The 18378-nt window shown below is 41.7% G+C and overlaps 2 protein-coding genes and 1 pseudogene across 11 annotated transcripts in view; 2 read left to right on the top strand and 1 right to left on the bottom strand.

Moving 5' to 3' along the window:
* The window catches only part of LOC111977075 (bridge-like lipid transfer protein family member 3A), a 55293-nt gene extending 49267 nt beyond the window's left edge, over positions 1-6026 (top strand). Inside the window, exons 18-21 of the mRNA XM_024006363.2 lie at positions 64-326; positions 506-614; positions 727-824; positions 1321-6026. Of these exons, the coding sequence (XP_023862131.1) occupies positions 64-326; positions 506-614; positions 727-824; positions 1321-1437 (587 nt within the window). The 3' untranslated portion in view covers positions 1438-6026. The remainder of the gene's footprint in view (positions 1-63; positions 327-505; positions 615-726; positions 825-1320) is intronic.
* Positions 6027-6061: 35 nt separating this feature from the next.
* On the bottom strand, positions 6062-7720 carry LOC111976923 (transcription initiation factor TFIID subunit 11-like; annotated as a pseudogene).
* A 1052-nt stretch (positions 7721-8772) lies between these two features.
* LOC111977077 (ankyrin repeat and SAM domain-containing protein 1A) overlaps positions 8773-18378 on the top strand; it is a 103787-nt gene continuing 94181 nt past the window's right edge. For all 10 annotated transcript variants that reach the window (XM_070447938.1, XM_070447936.1, XM_070447941.1 and 7 more), the window contains exon 1: positions 8773-9172. In XM_070447938.1, coding sequence (XP_070304039.1) covers positions 8997-9172 — 176 coding nt within the window. In that variant the 5' untranslated portion in view covers positions 8773-8996. The remainder of the gene's footprint in view (positions 9173-18378) is intronic.

The following is an 18378-nucleotide window of genomic DNA, read 5'->3' as shown; positions in this document are numbered from 1 at the left end:
TCTGCATCCATAATACCCATTCTTTGACTACACAACACACCATTTTTTACATGATGTCCGTAGCGCCAGGTGGGTCTACCGTTGGCCAGAGGCAAGGCTGCAGGGCAGTTCCCGTGGTGGGCATACGGATGGAGATGGGTCCTTCTGCAGCGCGGCATGGTTCTCTGTCTGCGTTGGTGGGTCACCTGGAGCTGGGTGTGCGAGGCTGTCGGGTGGATCTGTTGGTTTCTACCCTGGCCACCCTGGGGCCCTTCCTGGAGGATGAGCTCAGTGCTGACGTCCAACCCATTAAGATCTGGCTGGAAAATGTCACTATCACTCTGAAGGTCAGCTGGTAACGGAGACTATGGAACTCTGTTGGGGTCAGATAATGTTATTTGATGTGTAGCCTGTTTTTATACGTGGTAAGATCCCAACAGCGTTCCATAGGATACAGATTGACTAAATGACAGTTAGTCTGCCATCCATGTAATGGAGTTAACCAGTGTTTTCCCCCCCTGTTTAGGATGATGGTCCCAAGGTCTACCCCACGGCCCCCCAGCCCCAACCTGTCACCTTTACCATAGACCAGGTGGTTGTGGAGCGATCTGATGACGGCATATTGAGAATCAAAGGTGATTGGGGGAGAGGAGACGGACATGTCTTTGAATATTACAATGATTTTGTCTCTCACTGCTTGAATGACATCGAATAACATTTCTAAATATGTATGGTCTTGTCTTGCAGGTGGTGAAGGCACAGTCCCAAGAGACTCAGCAGGTGGTGCTGTGGTATGTTTGGAGAAGCCAGACAGTTTTTGTTCTGTCCAACAATCGCAGATCACGGTAGATCTCTACACCCACACACTGGCTCACCAGTATCAGTAAGGATTAGGCTAGTTCGAACCACCATGTAAAATGAAAGCATAGCATACATAAAGTGATTATTCACGATAGCACAGTCCCTACAATAGTTGCATTGTACTTATGGTTTTTAACCTTAAATGTGTGTGAAACGGTTGATATAGAAACGCATGTACTCACAGGGCTTAAATGGAATACTTTTAAGTTACATTTTGGATGATTAGATAAAGATAAGGCCYCACTGCCATCAACCATGCATCTACTGATACAGATCCTGTGTTCCTGTTGTAATAGCAGAAGGATCAATTCCTACCGAGACAGTTGTAGTACTCTTGTTCTTGTCTGGTTCTCTTGTTAAGGCTAAGAGGGGCCAAATCAGGGTAGCAATTACAGCTGAAGAGATTTAGCATACTTGCCCTGGCAAATAAACATTATTTAGAAGTGAAAAGCAATAAAGACAACAACCTTTTCCCTTCAGAATACTTTCCTGGAGTCGCAGCTATCGGAAGCTCAGTCGGCCCTCTCTCAAGCCCTCACTGACCGAGAGCGTCTCCTCTTGGAAGTCAGGAAGTATGACCCCATGTTTGACCTGTGACCGCTTTACTTCCCCGGCCAGCAGAGGGCAATATACTGGCACTGCATCAATAAGGGAGTAAAGGAACTGAAAGAAATGTCTGGACAAAATTAGCTGTCTGAACCCAGGCATATGACAATTTCTTAAGAACAGTGATGAGTACCTAACAGTGGAATCCACCCTGATGGTTCCAAAGTTAAAGCTCTTGTAATGAATTGCACAAACAAACAGTGTGTCACTTCCAGAGAACATATAGGGGGCCCCTGTAGAAAACAGGAGCCCTACTGTAGTCACTCTTTACACACTGAGGTATATGACGGGTATTGCTGTACATTTAAAGCTATTTATACCTAGTTTGAATTTAAACCACCATAGAGAATAGTTGACTCGTTGTTGTGCTGCACCTCACTGGCCATCTATCTTTAGCAAATCTTTTATTTGAAGAACACATGCCAAAATTTGTGTACTATGCAGTTTTCTATGCAGAGAACTGTCAGTTTAGTAGTGTTAAGAGTCCGTTGATGTTGTTTCCTGTACAAATCTTTCACTGTCAGGCATGCCCTGTGAAGGCCACTAGAGCGCTAGGAATGTTGGTGTGTGGGTTTACAAACACCCACCAAGCTGCAACTATAAACTGTTCGCTATTGTAAAGTAGATCCTGTTCATAGTTGTACATGACTGTACGTCTGTATAGTTAGTAGCTGTTATTTTAGATGCATTCATGTAACGTTGTTTAGGATGATTGTGTATTAAATAGAAGTGGGAAAGGGAAAGAAAAACACTGACTTAAAGCAGTACTGCACTGTAAACATGGAGCTCCTGTCTGTGGGGTCACCAGACACACCTCCTCATATCTATCCTTTTGAATGGTTGTGTATCCGAGATGGGGAAAGCTCTCTCCACACTGTTCTCAGATACCAGGTCAAAACATTCCCCAGTCTTATTTTTCTTGCATTTAAAAAAAACAAAACGTGTATGACTTTTTGTTACTGTAAAACTAAATTTGGTGGTTGAATGTTCAGATGACACATGCTTTCTGATCTTTTGAGGACAGTTAAGACAATGGTTATGGTACATTAACTGGTTTAGTTTGTTACTTGAGAGGTGTACCCTGCACTCAGACAGGTATTAGTTGATCTCCTTTACTCACCCATCTGCATGGAGAAACACCATCTAGGCATATACTAATACCTCACTGACCATCCGTAGAATTAGACTTCAATAAGTCTTTCTGCTATCCCTAACTTTTAGATACAGGGGAATGGATTGGGGTATATTCATCTATGGTTAGACGCCCCTGTTTTGGATCCCAGTATGGATGAAATGTAGTGTTATTATTTTGATATGAACTGTTACAGGCAGTCATGAATATTTACTTTTTGCAGCTATTTTAAATAATTTTTGATAAGACAGTGTTGCTACTAGCAATCTCAACAAACACATTGCACAGCCATCAGATCAAAGAATACATAGAGATACTGCATCTTAATTGCGTATATATACACAAAATATGTATAATGCTAATGCTTTTATCTACACTAAAACTGACAGGTGCACTAATGCCAATTTGTTGTATTCTACCCATTGGGTACCTTTCTATTACTATGGAACACCTGTGAAGCCTTTGTACTAATTGGAGTTATATTATTTAATGTGGTTATATAATTAGATTTTTGTTAGTAATTATAGGATATCTAATGTGGAGGTGACAAAGTTTATTATTTCTAAAACGTTTCTGTTGTCTCAGAATATTGGTACTTGAGAGGAGAGACATTGGGTTAACGTTATTTAGATCAAAGTCACACTCAGCAAAACAAGTGTGAATAGGGAGAAAGTCAAATGGGTCAAGAAGAGACTTGCGTATGTGGTATGGTGCTAACAAGTTAACTAACCCTTGGTTGAGCCTTTAGCATCATTCTCCACTCTCTTCTGAGTGGAACTGCGAGACCTCTGGTGGCCATAATAATATACCACTGTACCAAGCCTCTGGGGTTGTTTCTCTGGTTGCCTTCTGATATTAATGTATGAATGATAGTGTTACATTCTGATTGAGGGATGTAGCATGAAGCAATTATGTTTTACCCATAGCCTGAGAACAGTTTTAAGCTATTTTTATTTTTTTTAAATGTAAAAGTGCAAATGCCTAAGGTTAACAAATGAACAATTGTCTAATGTGTCAGTTTTTTCCCTCGTCATGCATGTTTGTATTTGAACATTCCCTCAAGGTCACATTCAGTGTAACAAAGCAGTGATTCCGTTCTCAATAATATCAACAACTCTCAGAAAATACATACTGCTACCCAATTGTTTTTTTGATTGTAGATATTTGCTTTTAGTTGTTTTTTTTGCATGGCCTTGGCTGTAGCTAGGTTTCCATCCAATTGGCGACAGATTTTCATGTGAATATTCTATAAGACGCATTAAAACAATATGCCCATTTTCCCACCAGTCGTTTCCATGATATTGATTTGTTGCGGTTAAAGGTTGTGCGCGATGTAGTGCACATAAAAATTACTTTTGCGGTTAAATTCCCATGTACCGAATCAAAAATAAATGTTCAACTCTACTGATGGTTTTGTCACAAAAAATGTTGCGTTATATAGACGGGTTGGTTGTTTAAGCAATAAGGCCGGAGTGGGTGTGGTATATGGCCATTATACCACGGCTAAGTGGTGTTCTTAGGGACTACGCAACTAGAGTGCCTGGATACAGCCCTTAGCCGTGGTATATTGGCCATATACCACAAACCCCGGAGGTGCCTTATTGCTATTATAAACTGGTTACCAACGTAATTAGAACAGTACAAATAAATGTTTTGTCATACACGTGGTATACGGTTTGTTATACCCCGGCTGTCAGCCAATCGGCATTCAGGGCTCGACCCACCCAGTGTATAATTAAGAACAACAAGCATGCAGGCGAAACAGACTGCACTTGACACTTGACAACTGGCTTAGACACTTGACAACATTTTGTCTCAAAATGTATTTATTTTTAAACAAATACATTTGCACAATAAGCACTTGTCTCTCAAATACATTGTTACAGTTATTGGTGGGCTAGTGAATTTTTGCTATATTAGCATAGGCATGACATTGGTCAAACTCTCAAAACAAGACATGGTATCAGTAACATTATAAACTGGATGGTTCGAGCCCTGAATGATGATTGGCTGAAAGTACCGTATACCACGGGTTTGACAAAACATTTATTTTTACTGCTCTAATTGCGTTGGTAACCAGTATATAACAGCAATAAGGCACCTCAGGGGTTTGTGGTATATGGCCAATATACCACGGCTAAGAGCTATTTGATAAAAATAGAACTTTCGCAATGACTACGTTGTTAGTAGTGTACTGATATAAGTAGGACTCGTGACAACCCGGTAACTTTGAGAAAAAACACGTTTTATATAGTTTGTGCCTGGTCTTCACAAACTACCACAGCTTCAAAAGCAAACACCGCCCATTTCTAAAATGTATCTTCTTAAAATTTGATTTTAAACTTAACCTCAACCACACTGCTAACCGTATGCCTAACCTTAAATTAAGACCAAAAAGCACGTTTTTGTTTATTTATTTTCACGTAACCAATTTTGACTTTGTGGCTGTGATGATAACTAGTGGAAACCGTTGTGCTTGTATCTGCACGCTCATTGGCTAGAATGGTCCCACCGCCTCCCGACTGCCTTCCATTTTTGAAGAGGTTTAATTGTTTGAGCAGCCACTAGAGTATCTGGTCAATATAATGGATAATGTGATACGAGCTGAAACGAGCCACATTTGATTTCCCACATAGCTGCCATCTGACCTTTCAGAATCAMAATGTACGCCTTCCTGCCATATCGATGCGCGCACATTTTCTTGACGTTGTCAGCCAATCCGTCTAAACCTGGTTATTGTAAGTGATGTGGAAGGAAAATGATGTCCCTAGTTAGAAAGCTGCAGTTGTCTGACTGACTAAGCTCGTCTAAAATCCATGCTCACCCCCTCCTTAGAACAACTCTGTAAACCCTCTCAGTCCGCAGCAGGGTGACCACTCAGCCCCCAGCCAGCTTCCTCTTCACAGGGGGCAGCCTGTCAAGTTACCATGACAACAGCCCTGAGCCAGCCAAATAGTGCCATGCATGAGGGCCTGGCATACTCTGACCCTTTAGTCATTAGAATGACTTTGCAAAAATATAGTATTCTCATTGTTGTGGAAGGAGTGAGTGCGTGCATGTAATAACTGAATGGATTGTTATTTTGCTCTGTGGAATATTTGCACTTTTAAGTGTGGTACATTAACTGGAAATTGCACTTGCTTAGTGCGACAGTGAGAGAATCATCCGAGAGAAGATAATGTCCTGATACATTTGAGACCCTCTGACTGTGTTTTGTGTAACATTTGCTTAGAATTCCTCACCCAACATGTTTTAATGTCATTCAATAAGACTCATGTAAACTTGGTTCTGTGAACCAAATTAGTATGTGAGAATTTTTCTAAGTGATAAAATATTGACGCAACCTTTGTGTGCCGTCTATTCTCCTAGTGTAGGGTGGTGACTGGTTTTTACACATTTATTGGTCAGAGATTAGGTTTGAGGTTAGTGTCCTATAACATGCACACACACACAAGCTCAATTTACGAGACTTTACCTGTCATCTAATGAGAAGATAATACATTTTATTTATTGAAATACGTCAGTTACTGACACAAATTTTGTATTAAAACACTTTTTTCCATGAGTCACTAGAAGGTACCAATTTTGGATACATTCTTTCAGCTTTATGCTTCAGCTCAAATAATAAAGCTTCACATATACAAACACTAAGTAGATCTAATATTTTCATRAAACCTTGATGTTGTTCTATTATTGACAAGTATATCCAAGAAATACCCTCAACTAACACAGAGATTGACTTTGGAGTTGGACTATTCCTGAAAGCAGTATACTGCATTTGCCTTCATGGCCAGACATTCCCAATGCCAGTGGATATTGGAATAGAGAGAATGAACATGATAAAGTGGTGTGTAAGTTGCCACCATCTGAAAGGTGGAATACATCCCTGCTTGGCTCTGTCCGTCTATAATCAGCAAGGCATGAGTGGCTCAGTGGAAGAGAATGTTCTTGTGCTTTATATTGGGATTCTGCTCTGTTCTTTAGCCTCCTGACAGCCTCCCTCATGTGCTTGGGCTGCAGGGGAGGCATGTCTCCCCTCTTCTCACACACGTCCACAGCTGCAGGGCCAAACAGAAGAACGTCAGAGTAGTCAAAATGCCGCAAAGTCTTTGTTGGTGGAGATGCAAGACAATCAAGAACTCATCTGGTCAATATTGACCCAGCGATGTCCTTTACTCACCTTCTTCCACTATTTCTCCAGCAAATACCGGACATGGCGATAACCACATTTTGAGAGACTGAGGATCCTGTGATGGACTGTATCAGCTGTAACAACCAGGTAAAGATATGTTGAAATACATGCATCAGTGAATTTTCTGATTGAAATTGAACAGATTCAGATGAAATATTACATAACTGCCTAAAGGTCTTACCTTCTTTATAGCAACTTTAGGGAAGGCAGAGCGTCTGTACATCTCATAGCAGTTAAAGCTGCTCCTCAGAAAATGAGGAGACAAACCCTGGACAACACGAGGGGGAAATGTTAATGTACGAATTCTTGCAACAAATATTTGTCTTTGTGCAGTTACCACAAACGCTTCGGTAATATAATGTAGAGTATCTGAATCTTACTGCATCTTCTGTATGTCAACCTTTTGGCACCTCTCCGTTTTCTTCTCAGGCTCCACTTTCAGCTTTTTGGAAGCAGGGTGACCTGCGGTTCCCTCATCCTCATCTCCAGCCACAGAGTCCTTCAGCAGGTCATGCGAAGTAAACAGAGGATTGTAGGGAAGATGTAACAAATAGTTAACTATATCTTGAATGCGGCTAGTGAGCTCTGTTGTGAGGTTGTTGTAGTGTTCCAGTACTTTTGGGGCCAATTTTCATGACACTCTTTATAAGTTATTTTATGTCCGTCCTCCATCATGAAAAATCATAGTTCTCTGAATTATATGTTGTGTTGAAAACTTGTGGAATTAGGTGTGGCTTGAATGTGTGATCACACTTATGTTGAGGTGGGTCCTATTTTGGCCTTAAGTGCCTTTCTGCACTTAACGTTACCCGTTTGTTGATTGATTGCGAGGATGGATCTTCAGTGTCTGCATCCGAGGTCACGGGTACTTCTAAAGTGTCTTCGGTTTTAAGACTTTCTCCAGCAGCCAATGATTTCGCAGAGTTGGATTCAGTCTTTATCAGAGCCATAGCTCTGTGGAAACCTTACCACACCAATCGAACTTATAATTCTGCAACAGTCAAAGCGGCAATGGTCGACTCCAGAAACAAACTAGCTAAGTTAGCTGCTAGCAAAAAAATGACTTCACAGCTAACGTTAACTAGGCTAACTTACTAGCCAATTGGAACTCAGTATATCTCGTTTATTGACGGTTAGCTGCTTTAGTAAAATACTAGCTAAAGCGCGAAAGAAAAATGTTTTGAAGCAACATCAAAACATTTTTTTAGAACATTCGCGGCCGGAAGCTGCTGCTGAAATCCACTTCCTTTTCCCGGGTCGTCACTAGTTACCATAGCCACAAAATCATAAACCCCGCCCATTTCTAAAATGTCTTTTTTTAAACCTAACCTTAATCACACTGCTAACCTTACGCCTAACCCTAACCTTAAATTAAACCAAAAAGCAAATTTTTATTTTCATGATTTTTTACGATATAGCCAATTTGGACATAGTGTTTGTGGTAACTAGTGACAACTCCTTTCCAACTGTATTGTTCTTTATTGAGAGAATACTGAAAACAATTTGCGATTTTGTTTATAGTTATGTATTTTCTCTGTCAGTTGAGTACAGATACACACACTCAGTTATATTRTGTCCAGTGCTTTAGTTGAGTATTTCCATTCAACTAGGCATAATGCTTTGCTTGTCAATGGGAAATAAAATACTATGCTTTTTTTCAGATGATGCTCTGGCTAAATGTAATTTGGTAATCGAAGTTTTAAATTATATCAATATGTCAATAGCCTCTTATTAACTGGAAAATACATTGAACTCTGGCACCCACATATATTTTGTGTTTAACGATCCTACAGTTTTGTTTTTAAAGGAGAGAAAAAGGATGCCAACATAGCTTATTATTGCATGTACAACCATGTGCACATGCACAGTGTACTTAATGTGCACTTATTGTATTTAGTACAAATATATATTTAGCGCATATTTGGTAATAGAATAATCACCAAAATTAGAAATTATGAAAAAAATGACTGATCGACGTCAGATAGGGCCAGTTTCGAGGAAGTGACGCGCGAATGAGACTGGGCAAAGGAAGTTTGCTCCGTGGTACTGAACGAAACTTTRCCCCGGAGCTACAGTGGAAGATCAGAACAATCCTGGAGAATTGTGTTGCTGGGAGAGTGATCCAGTCGTGCAGGGAACCATTGTTTTCCTCAGTACGCCTGTGAGATTGGTAGAGAACCGCAAAGTATTTTTTCTCCCGTGTTCTAACCCCCTACTCTATCSGAGATGGGGAAGGAGCAGGAACTCCTAGAGGCGGCGCGCACTGGAAATCTTGCCGCTGTGGAAAAGCTTCTTTCTGGGAAACGACAATCGACTGGAAGTGGCAGTGGATCATCGGGGACTGGTGGAAGCAGCAATATCAGTGGTCACAATGCTTCTCACCCGCTGTCCAGCCTTCTCAGGTAGGGGAGATCAGTGGATGAATGGGAGGCAGAGCGCGAGGGGTTCCGATCAGGAACGTCGGTGCATGGGCGCGTTGTAAACGGCACAGCCACGTTCAGTAAACAACCTCCCAATCAGTTTATTGTATTTCGGTTGCAAGAACAGCAGCAGCAGCTATTAATTTGTTAGTTTGCATCCATGCAGTGTACCCTTGCTTCGCCATGTTTAATGACATGTTCACGTAGCCATGCACGCGCAATGAAGTGCCTCTTTGTTAGATGATCGTCAGTGAAAAATAAATAAATGTAATGCAACATAAAACTCGTTACATATTCAAGATATTCATATGTAGTAGATTGCAACCTCGAGTCCTCATTTGTTTGTGTGGGCAGCTAAACTACTCACATGCTTTTTGGTTTGTCTAGACATTTTGGAACGTTGAGAAAAATAGTCTACGAACGCCCTAGCATAATTATAAAAATGTTTTTTATTGTCACAGGTGCAGTGAAATGTGTTATTTTATACATGGTCAGCCATAGTATTACGGAATTAGGGTTACGTGTCTTGCTCAAGGGCACATCGACAGATTTGTCGGCTCTGTATTCAATTCTGGGACATTTCGGTTACTGGCCCAACTCTCTAACCAATAGGCTACATGCCTATTAATGTTTGACGCCAGACCCATTCATTTTCGTATGCCACGGTGAAATTCGTTTACATAAACCAAGAAAAACGCAATAAAACAGGATCTGTGAGTGAAATGGGTCATGATTATTCCCCCTACATTTTGTTGCACCGTGCCCTCCCGAAACTTGTCTCTACTAGCAAGTGGAAGGAATTGAGTTTGTCGGTGGACTGGGCAGTTGCATGCTCTTTTTTTACTTTTTGTTTTATTTTTTTAACTTCAGAGTCTATCTTGCTCAAGGTTATTAAATAAATAAATAACACATTTTGTGCTTTTGGGATTAGAAAGATGGAGTGCACTTGGAATGCCCACTGAGAGTAGTGAGAAATAATGTCAGAGAGACTAATTTTGGTGACACTTTTGCTCTACAGCCCTTTCATGTAAAGGTTGCATGAGAAATGGGATGAAGGGAATACACAATGACCTAGGCTATTAGTAATTGCCCTGGGACCAGTGGTGCCCTTTGTGTACTCAGTAACATAACTCAAGGGGCATTTTAAAGAGGCCATTGTTGTTATGTTATGGTGCGTACATGGTAAACAAGAGAAGGGCAGTGTGCTGTTGGGGTAGTGGAAGACCCTCCTGCACCTTGTCTGAAACTACGCTACACATAACGACCAACCCTACAGAATAAACATGGGAAAAGATTGGGGATAACATGTTGAGAACATATTTCTCTTGATGTCTATGCCACAATACACATGCCAACGAGAGAGGTTTTTCATTATTTCCTGTTTTAAACGCTAGGACTAGATAAACCACTTGCAATTAGAATGCTGGCCACACACAGGTGCATAGCAGCCTTGTCAATCAACCTCCTAAAAGCCTCATCGAGGTGCCTACGTCCCATGGCTGAGACAAGTGTTTGCTAAAAGCCCCTAGGTGATGCGTCACTGTGCTACTCATGCCAGGCTGTACACTACACTGAATGTACTCTAGCTAATTACATGAAACCCTCTTAATCGGAAATCCAATTCAGGGATGTCATGATGCATTCAAGGCTGCCTCCATCCCTGCCTGTCTGTTACAGATCTGTGGGTGGACAGGGAATGAAGAGCCCATTGTATCAAATCAAATTGTATTTATCACATGCGCCAAATACAACTGGTGTAGACTTTACAGTAAAATCCTTGCTTATGAACCTTTTCCAACGATGCAGAGTAAAAAAATATAAATAAATAAAAGTAAATAACGAGGAATAAAATAAAATACACAAGAATGAAGCTATATATAGCGAGTACCAGTACCAGATCAATGTGCAGAGGTACGAGGTATTTGAGGCAGATATGTACATGAAGGCGGGTAAAAGAGTAAAATAAAGAACAGAGTAGCAACAGCAAATTATGAGTGTAAAAGAGTGTGGGTTTGTGGTGTCGGTATGCGTGTGTGTTATGTGTGTGCGTATGTAGTGTATGTGAGGGAGTGACACTGTAGTGTGTGTGTGTGTATATAAAGTCTAGTGAGTGTGCTTAGAGTCAGTGCAAGAGTGTCAGTGCAGATTGTTCGGGTACCATTAATTGACTATTTAGCAGTCTGGCAATTTACGTGTCTTATGGCTTGGGGGTAGAAGCTGTGCCGATGCTCTAGTACTGTTTGTCGGACGGTAGTAGAGTGAACAGTCTATGGCTTGAGTATCTGGAAGCTTTGGCAATTTTTCAGGCCTTTCTCTGACATCGCCTGATTATAGAGGTCCTGGATGGCAGGGAGCTCAGCCGTAGTGATTTACTAGGCTGTCCACACCACCTCTGTATTACTTTTCAGTCAAGGGCAGTGCAATTGCCATACCAAGTGGTGATGCAGCCAGTCAAGATGCTCTCGATGGTGCAGCTGTAGAAGTTTTTGATAATCTGAAGGCCCATGCCAAGTCTTTTCAGCCTCCTGTGACGGTAGAGGTGCTGCCGTGCCCTCTTCAAGACTGTGCAGGTGTGTGTGGACCCTGTTAAGTCCTTAGTGATGTGGACGCCAAGGAACTTGAAGCTCCCTGGTCTAGCTCACCGAATCAATGGCTGGCAACCAACCTCTTAGAAAATGTTTGTCTAGCACTTGTTGGAAATAAATATACCGATGGTCTATAGACTGTGAATATCTCCAGCCTAGTAATATCCACTTTTCTGAAGACCTGTGAGCGCTTTAGCTTTTCAAATATACTGTTGGCATTGCCTCTGTGTATATATGAGCTATACGGAAGTATGGACATGTAGCCTATGCTTACCCCCAAGTGGCCCAGGGGTAGATTTTCTATTGTTTGTGACATTTGATTTAGCGCATGTAATGAAATGACAATACATTTAGGGCACGTGTCAAACACTTTCCATGGAGGGCCGAGTGTCTGCGGGTTTTTGCTCCACCCTTGTACTTGATTGATGAATTAAGTTCACTAATTAGTAAGGAAATCCCCTTACCTGGTTGTCTAGGTCTTAATTGATGACCAAAAACCCACGGACATTCGGCCCTCCATCAAATGAGTTTGACCTCCCCTGGTTAAGGAGCATCTGTGAAATTACCATACTGATTCAGACATCGGTTCAATAGAGTTCTTTCACTAAAGGCGGTTGGCCTGTGTTGTGTGCAGCTTGCTCGGCTTATTTTCATGGTGGAAAATAACTTATCTTTAGGCCTAGGCCCACATCTGTGCATGTTCAACTTTCATGTTGAACTACTTCACCTGCAAAAAGTGGTTGTTGTTACAACTGATGTAGAAATTTGACATGGTGCAATATTATTTCCAGAAAACCCATCTAGGTTGTTGTTACATTGACATCTGTTAATAGCACAGGCACAGCATAGGTAGTTGCCCTTCTTTGAACAATGCATGCAACAGTATTTGTATTCCCACAGTAACTGTKAGCATTGGTGATGGTGTGTTGTATTTGTGCAGAATTTTTGCCATTCTTCCTATGGAATGGAGTACATGTTGAGACTTGTGGTGTTTTCGTAGCCAGGCAGGAGCACAGCTCTGCAGAATGTCTGCTCTTCCTTAACACCTGAATGGAAGATGCAATTGAACAGACACTGAACCCTTCATGTTCAGAAGCCCCACATTTGCGTTGTGTTACTCTGAAACAGAAAGAGAAATGGGTGGAATGACACTGGATAGCATTCCCCACAGCTATCCTAGTGAGAGACAGGGAGCCCAAGGCGTCAACATTACCTTCTCAGCATCAATACTAACCTTCCAGACTGAACAGCAGCAGACTGACGCCTGATAAGGCTTTCCTGTTTACCAGGGTTGGGTTCAATGACATGCCACTGCCAGTCAATGCCAGAACATGTGGTATTCAGTTGACAAGTTGAATATCAATTCACTTCCTGAATTGACTTCCATTTAAATAGAATTGACCTCTGTTATTTTAGATTGCTTATATGGCCTTTTGACTGCCGCTGTGCAAACCTCTCTACAAAAGCCTAGGCTCTATCACATGTTCTATGTGTCAATGGATGTGTTTTGTTCCAGTGGCTCAAGATCAACAAAGAAGCAGAAGTGGTGAAGCACTATGTCATACATTAACTTCAAGCTATGCCTTTACAAATAGTGTACTGTACACTTACTGCAACGTACTGCCCGCATCTCACTCTGGCCCCATGATCCGTCTCGATCCTGGAGGTCCACAGGAAGAGCTCCTCTCTGGCACTTCCTGTCCCAGGTTGTCCAAACAACCCCAGCTGCTGGTACTGGGCTGGAGGCCGGGGTAAACGGAGTCCATGGCAGGCCAGGGAAAGAGAGAGAGCCTGGCATGCCCATTGTGGGGAAATTAACAGAGGAATGCGTGGAGCAGCACTGACTGAACTGACACTCACAGAGTTTAGCCAGATGAAGGGTTGTCTCCTAAATTCACAGCCAGCTCCTTTGTCCCATTGACACAGCACAGAGAGGATCGCTTTTCATATTTATCAGGCCCCAAGGAACAGTTTGGGCTTTTTCTAGACTAAGTGTCCAAATGGAAAAAGAGAGCTTTCAGTGCAGTGGTACAAAATACCTTTTTAAATGCATTCCCTTTTCTCCAAATTGACTATTTTAATAGTACTGTAGGTCCTCAGTCAGTCAAGAAAGCTGGATAGACTTTGGCTGTTTTGTAGCTAGATACTGTGGCAGTCGGGATTAGGTTGTTCAAGTAGGCCAACTGAAATGTAAGCTTGCGTTTCGCTTCTGTCACCATTTGTGAAATGTCATTGTGGGGAAGTGGTCAAGGGACAGAACCTGCTGCCAGAGGAGGTTTTAGGAAGTTTGAATTAAGTTCTTGCCCTGAGTGACCCAGAGTGTAGGCTACATACACACTGAGGCCCCTAAGTTCTGCAGGTTTGTTGGTCTTGTTTTGCTAAAATATGCATAAAAAACACATTTGAAGAAATATGTAGCCTAGACAGAGTTTACAGAGTACAGACATCAGATGGATCCTAACCAGTAACCACAGAGGAAGGTACTGGGAGGAAAGATGTGTGTGCCAGCCAGGCTCAGCTCTTCTGCTCAAATCCGAGTGGTGATTATAATAAGCCCCAAGCTGCAATTGTGCAACAACGGTCACAGAAAGTGAATTGTGTTTCCACTCAAATCTTCTTGCATGTAGGGTTTCTGGTCGGTCCCTGCGTAGTTGGACCGCCCTTGTGAAAATGTAACTTGCTAGCTACCAGCTCGTAACTTGCTAGCTACCAGCTCGTAACTTGCTAGCTACCAGCTCGAGACCAAATAGCCAATGCCTTGTTAGCACATTATTTTTTTTAGCTTAGTCCAGGGTTTTTCAAAATTTTCTTGCCCAGGGACACCCACCCAGGCAAACCGGCAACCCAGGGACCCCCTCATGTTAGCAAAAAAAATAAATGTCTTATCAGGTGAATAATAATGACAAGTAGAAGTAATGCATTTTTAAATTAATAGATTTGGTAGAAAGTTTCATTATTTTAACTTCCCCACAGTTCTTTGGAAGAGGGAGTGTAAACTCTAACATACCTTTCTAGCTAATAGGCTATCTTGGCGGCAGAGAGAATTTTGCTGTTGTAATGTATGTTTTCTGCAATTCTACAAATGTTTCCACTGAGCTGAGAGGACATTTTTGCAGATTTGAATCAAATTTCCAGTAATTCTACATAGTTTGCTATGGAACCGAGATCCAATCTAGCCGTTTTAAAGCTAACTTCCTGAAATTCTATGCGTTTTGCCATGACTAATGCTGTGTTCCTCTGCTCAAACATTATAACAACATCAATAGGTATGTGCCCTGGATCCCTCTTTAAAAAAAWAAAAWAAAATCCAGTTTTCTGAGTGTCTAGCTTTTGTTTTATTGTTAGTTCTCAAAGATGGTATTATTAAAAAAATATATATAGTTCAATATATTTTCTGCATGCTTTCTATCTGGTTTTGGTCATTTAAGTTGACACTGAAACTGTTTTTCCATCCCGAAAATGAACATTTAGACGCCCGGCCCGCCTAAGAATTTTCTATAAAGAAAAATAACCTGTAATTAGCTCCAAACACTGTAATTTCCACCATATTAAAGGGATGGTTTGATATTTTGGCAATGAAGCCATTTATCTACTTCCCCAGAGGTGGATGAACAGGAACAGCTAGCATGCTAACTGTTCCTGTAGACTTCGAGTCATTGTGCTAACGCTATTTAGCATTGGCTTTTGAACCTACCTCCAACTTCCTTCATACTGGATGCAGAGACATAAAAATTGTGCCAAAAATGGTATTATGTTGTAGCTTGCGATATTCATTAAAAAAATATTTTTCAAACAAAAAATATATATATACACTGCTCAAAAAAATAAAGGGAACACTTAAACAACACAATGTAACTCCAAGTCAATCACACTTCTGTGAAATCAAACTGTCCACTTAGGAAGCAACACTGATTGACAATAAATTTCACATGCTGTTGTGCAAATGCAATAGACAAAAGGTGGAAATTATAGGCAATTAGCAAGACACCCCCAAAAAAGGAGTGATTCTGCAGGTGGTGACCACAGACAACTTCTCATTCCTATGCTTCCTAGCTGATGTTTTGGTCACTTTTGAATGCTGGCGGTGCTCTCACTCTAGTGGTAGCATGAGACGGAGTCTACAACCCACACAAGTGGCTCAGGTAGTGCAGTTCATCCAGGATGGCACATCAATGCGAGCTGTGGCAAAAAGGTTTGCTGTGTCTGTCAGCGTAGTGTCCAGAGCATGGAGGCGCTACCAGGAGACAGGCCAGTACATCAGGAGACGTGGAGYAGGCCGTAGGAGGGCAACAACCCAGCAGCAGGACCGCTACCTCCGCCTTTGTGCAAGGAGGTGCACTGCCAGAGCCCTGCAAAATGACCTCCAGCAGGCCTACTCAGTGCCTCTTTGCTTGACATCATGTGAAAATCAAAAGAAATCAGCCAAGACCTCAGAAAAAAATTGTAGACCTCCACAAGTCTGGTTCATCCTTACGGCAATTTCCAAACACCTGAAGGTACCACGTTCAGTACAAACAATAGCATGCAAGTATAAACACCATGGGACCACGCAGGCGCCATACCGCTCAGGAAGGAGATGCGTTCTGTGTCCTAGAGATGAACGTACGTTGGTGCGAAAAGTGCAAATCAATCCCAGAARAACAGCAAAGGACTTTGTGAAGATGCTGGCGGAAACGGGTACAAAAGTATCTATATCCACAGTAAAACGAGTCCTATATTGACATAACCTGAAAGGCCGCTCAGCAAGGAAGAAATCACTGCTCTAAAACCGCCATAAAAAATCCAGACTACGGTTTGCAACTGCACATGGGGACAAAGATTGTACTTTTTGGAGAAATGTCCTCTGGTCTGATGAAACAAAAATAGAACTGTTTGGCCATAATGACCATCATTATTTTGGAGGAAAAAGGGGTATGCTTGCAAGCCGAAGAACACCATCCCAACCGTGAAGCACAGGGGTGGCAGCATCATGTTGTGGGGGTGCTTTGCGGCAGGAGGGACTGGTGCACTTCACAAAATAGATGGCATCATGAGGAGTAAAATTATGTGGATATATTGAAGCAACATCTCAAGACATCAGTCAGGAAGTTAAAGCTTGGCCTTCCAAATGGACAATGACCCAAAGCCTACTTCCAAAGTTGTGGCAAAATGGCTTAAGGACAACAAAGTCAAGGTATTGGAGTGGCCATCACAAAGCCTCAATCCCATAGAAAATTTGTGGGCAGAACTGAAGAAGCGTGTGCGAGCAAGGAGGCCTAGAAACCTGACTCAGTTACACCAGCTCTGTCAGGAGGAATGGGCCAAAATTCACCCAACTTATTGTGGGAAGATTGTGGAAGGCTACCTTCTGACCCACTGGGAATGTGATGAAAGAAATAAAAGCTGAAATAAATCATTCTCTCAACTATTATTAAAAAATMTCACATTCTTAAAGTAAAGTGGTGATCCTAACTGACCTAAGACGGGGAATTTTTTGAATTGTGAAAAACTGAGTTTAAATGTATTTGGCTAAGGTGTATGTAAACTTTCGACTTCAACTGTAGATTGTTTCACTGCATAACTTTGATTGTGCTCACAGTCCTATTCTTAGTTTTTAAAAGATGAACAGTATATAAGGAACAGGCTAGCTTAAGCTCTTGCCTTAAAATGATCATCATTGTGGACTGGGGGCCTAAACAGAATAGAACCCTCCCCCAATTGGGTTATCAAATTAGATTTTGCGATTTGGGTAGATTCCAGAAAGACAATTACACAAAACTTTTAAGTCTCAACTGTTCCAATGTTATTTTCTCTGCCCAAAATGAGAGGGCAGAAATAGAAGCTAATCTTGACAGGAAAACTACAGCGCATTAGTTCCAGATAAGAACTTGGATCCCGACAGAAACCAGTGTTATTTATAGGTTCCCACTGCGGTTACTGTGTTAAAACAAACAGAAAAGGGACCCGCCTCTCGACTGTGAGTCTGGTATTTCACTAGAGAAACAGACACCTCTAATGAACTCTCCACTACGATGTGTTTGTTTGAATGACCCTTCTTCCACCCCTCACAGTGAATAACCTCAGTGGTACTGGAGGACAAAATGTGTGTCCTCCTAATATGAGAGACAGAGTTGTGTGTGGCATGATGTGTGCATTAGTATTTGAAAAAGTCTGTTTATAACTAGTTCCAGAGACATACAGTAACACTTTCATCCAGGCATGTTTCTGAGCCCAGGCAACAAGGGAGCTCCTGCCCCAGAAGTTATGGTCTCCCTGGCATGGTGTCTCTACCTCTGTCTCCTTCTCCCTCACTGCTGCTCTCAGCGGTCTCCTGCCCACCTGCTGGGACCCCAGCCAACCCCCAGACTTCAAACATGTTTTACTTTGAAGTCAGGAGAGAGAAATAATTGTCCTCAATAAAATGCACACAGGCCACCAATTTAAGCCCTAGCTCGTTTTAACTTCTGCTTTGCTGACATTTTCATGCTTTTCCAAGCTCATTCTTATTTATTTTGTTTGAGGAAGTCTGTTTATAGTATGAAATGTCAGTGCTAAAATGGTTGTCTTGAACAAACCAGGCTAATCTGTTTTCTCCAGAGTCTATTTGCACTTCCCACTATCATA

This window comes from Salvelinus sp. IW2-2015, linkage group LG17 (assembly GCF_002910315.2).
Source record: "Salvelinus sp. IW2-2015 linkage group LG17, ASM291031v2, whole genome shotgun sequence".
In the NCBI taxonomy this organism is placed as follows: Eukaryota; Metazoa; Chordata; class Actinopteri; order Salmoniformes; family Salmonidae; genus Salvelinus; species Salvelinus sp. IW2-2015.
The sequence above is the reverse complement of the archived record's forward strand: the minus strand, read 5'-3'. Positions and strand labels throughout refer to the sequence as shown.